Source organism: Vicia villosa, linkage group LG1, assembly GCF_029867415.1.
Source record: "Vicia villosa cultivar HV-30 ecotype Madison, WI linkage group LG1, Vvil1.0, whole genome shotgun sequence".
NCBI lineage: Eukaryota > Viridiplantae > Streptophyta > Magnoliopsida > Fabales > Fabaceae > Vicia > Vicia villosa.
In genome coordinates, this window is record NC_081180.1 from 91425592 (window position 1) to 91428633 (window position 3042).

Here is a 3042-nt window from a genome sequence, read left to right on the forward strand (position 1 = left end):
AAAATATTTACACTGTCATTCAATAAAAACAAATGGTTTTGCCATGTCATATAAACTTTTTTAAAATTACAGTCTGATTTATCCTGATTCATGGTCGTGATTGGTTGACAGTGTAAAACTTTTTTACACTGTCAGTCTGTCACTGCATCACCCATTTTCTCTATTCAGTAAACTATTCATACATAAATATTTTCCTTTATTCATAAGAAAATAATATTAAATTATAAATAAATATACATAGTGTAAAAAAAAATCAATTTTACACAAAAATTTCCTAGATATGACTCATACAGAAAACTATCACTAATATATTATATATAACGTTCTTCATAATATTGTTATAGCAAGTTAGCAACTATAATGATATAAATAAGTTAATTTACAGTTTTCTTTTTTTACCCTAAACACATTATTTAAGGACAGTTTACTCCACACTAAAGTAGTTTTGTTTTTACATGCGATGTTTCCCTATCAGGATACTCATTTATATATCTGTCGTTTTGTGCAGTTGAAGTGAGTGAGAGAGCGAAAGAGGATGGGAAGAGGGAAGGTTGTTCTTGAGAGAATCCAGAACAAGATCAATAGACAAGTTACATTCTCAAAGAGAAGAAGTGGTTTGCTCAAGAAAGCATTCGAACTTTCTGTGTTATGTGATGCTGAAGTTGCTCTTATCATCTTCTCTGGCCTTGGCAAGCTTTTTCAATACAGTTCCTCTGAGTTAGTCACTCGCTCCTTCTTCTATAATTACTATATTCACACTTTTTTTTTAAAAACTAAATATCTTATTTAGATATTAAACTACTCCTGAGATTTTTTTTCTTCATATTATTTATTGAAATGTAATCAGCTTGAACAAAATCATTGAGAAGTATCGTCAATGTTGCTTCAACAATATGTCTGAGAATGGTGACTTGGAAGAACATGAGTCACAGGTAACTCCTCTTCTTTTTCTCACCTTAACAAGGTTAATTATGATCATCTTTATAGCACCGACACCTCTGAAAATGAAAAATGTGTCTCTGTGTCAGAAACCGACACTAAAACAGCGTAAACTTATCAGTGTTGGTGTCGTGTTTATGCTGTCCGAGATTCATATGAATGATAATTTTCATAAAAAAGTGCCTATTTATATTAATTGTGCATTGCAGGGTTTATACGAGGAGCTTTTGATGTTAAGAGTTAAGCATGAATCACTTGCCCAGACTCAAAGGTATTAATTCTGATCAAACAAATTTTGTAAGTTTATAGCTGGAATTTAAACTAGTTTATATTGTTTTTGATGTTTTTGTTTTAAAGGACTTTTTTGGGAGAAGAAATCAGTGCACTAAGCATAAAAGATTTGCAGAATATAGAAAAACAACTAGAGAGAACGCTTGCACAAGCTCGAAAGCACCAAGTATTTATTTTTACTATACAGTCTCATTAAACTTCACAAACTCTTGTTAAAAATTGAAATGAAATACACTCATTTAATGGATAAATGATGTATTTATCTTGCCTTCTAATTGCAGATTCAGAAACTGATGGCACGAGTTGATGAATTACGCCAAGAGGTATACAATTATCGAATTATATTTGGGTTCAAACTCAAACTCCTGCATATTTCTATGCAGTCTCTGGACAACTATCGATTGAGTTGATTTAACTCATTTTCAAGCCTTAATTCTTATTGTTTATATATTGGTAGGTGCACAAAGTGGAGGAGATTAATAAACAATTAGAATCCAAGGTATGTCAATATAGTTGAGGGAATGCTCTATATAAGATTAGAATCATTTATTTTATATGACCCTTATTATCAATTTGTATGCAATTAATTAATTTCTAAACTGTTACACCAGGAAAGAGGTTTAAGCACCAATGTTTGTGCCTATTCTACTGATTTAACCATCTCCAACAACAACCACAACAACAATATCATTACCAATTTGCATGATGCACAAGTCAATGAGTGTGAATATAGGTGTGTAGTTTTTCCATCTCACATAAACCTACAAACTTGTTGCGCCGACACTTATAATAGTAAGCATGTTTGGCATCCGACATGTGTTTGTGTCTATCCTAACACGACCCTGACACATGTAGTTACATTTATTTAATTATTATTTTTTTAATTATTATTGATATTGACGTGTTTTATCTGATATTTATGTCTGTGTGACTGTGTCGGTGTTTTATAATCTACGAACATATGATAAACATGCAAAAACCTTTAATTAAAATATACATACACATTTTGTTACAGTCAGTTTCGGCACCAACAAGCAGCGTCAAAAGGGCAGGCAACAGATACAAGGACTGATAGAGGCCAGAGCAGTCGCAACAAGAATAATGGATGGATGAATATTTGAATTTTCATTTACCCAAGGCTTGAGATCCCTTAAATATGTCTCAAACAATCACTAATTTATGAGAGCCTTTTGGTTTAATTTATAATAGGGACTTTTTTCTTTTTCTTCTCAGCATGACAATGTGGCTTCAAAAGCATTATGCATATGTAGCTGGACAGATAATCCAATGTAATAATTAGTTGTACATATTAACTTCTCTTTCTGACTATTTATTTCTTCATATTATCCTATTTATAAGAATGTTTATTTTTTTTATTCGTTGAATAATATATTTGATTTATCATATAGAACAAATATATATAGAACAAATATATTGGAGTGATTTTGAAATTTAATTATAAATAAAAAAAACTGTATAATAAGGGTTCAATTTTGGAGAGTCTAAGTTGATTTTCAAAGTTATACGGAAAGATGAAAACGAAGGTTGTCATTACAAGCTTGCTCTTCATTTTTGTAAGTTTTATTATTTGCTTTTCAATTGTAAAAACAATGTATTCCTTAAAGATAAATAGTTAGTCCACTTAGATTAGATTCCTCTCTAAACATATAATTCAATGTAATTCTCTATATTTGAACTTAATGTTTTTTTTTTCCGTCTACGGAATTGAGGAAATTCAGCTAGAGGACAATAAGACTTGGTTGTAATTTGCTTATTCAATTGGTAGAATTATGAGATTGTAATGATCGTTCG

The 3042-nt window shown here is 30.6% G+C and overlaps 1 protein-coding gene across 2 annotated transcripts; it reads left to right on the top strand.

The window, feature by feature from the left end:
* Positions 1-463: 463 nt before the first annotated feature.
* LOC131612150 (MADS-box transcription factor 17-like) lies at positions 464-2648 on the top strand. 2 transcript variants are annotated; one of them, XM_058883965.1, is made up of 8 exons: positions 464-717; positions 848-932; positions 1149-1210; positions 1297-1396; positions 1512-1553; positions 1688-1729; positions 1842-1963; positions 2246-2598. In XM_058883965.1, exons 1-8 carry the CDS (start codon positions 536-538, stop codon positions 2349-2351), a joined length of 741 nt encoding a protein of 246 aa, XP_058739948.1. In that variant the 5' UTR covers positions 464-535; the 3' UTR covers positions 2352-2598. The 2 variants fall into 2 exon arrangements, with proteins under 2 accessions (XP_058739948.1, XP_058739954.1); XM_058883971.1 differs by lacking the exon at positions 1842-1963 and having other exon boundaries at positions 2246-2648.
* The last annotated feature ends 394 nt before the right edge of the window (positions 2649-3042 follow it).

Bases quoted from the DNA above. Each gene is read 5' to 3' on its own strand.
- LOC131612150 (XM_058883965.1), top strand. From the start codon at position 536: ATGGGAAGAGGGAAGGTTGTTCTTGAGAGAATCCAGAACAAGATCAAT. The intron at 1,554-1,687 runs GTATACAATTAT...ATATATTGGTAG, and splicing joins TTGATGAATTACGCCAAGAG to GTGCACAAAGTGGAGGAGAT. The intron at 1,730-1,841 runs GTATGTCAATAT...CTGTTACACCAG, and splicing joins ATAAACAATTAGAATCCAAG to GAAAGAGGTTTAAGCACCAA.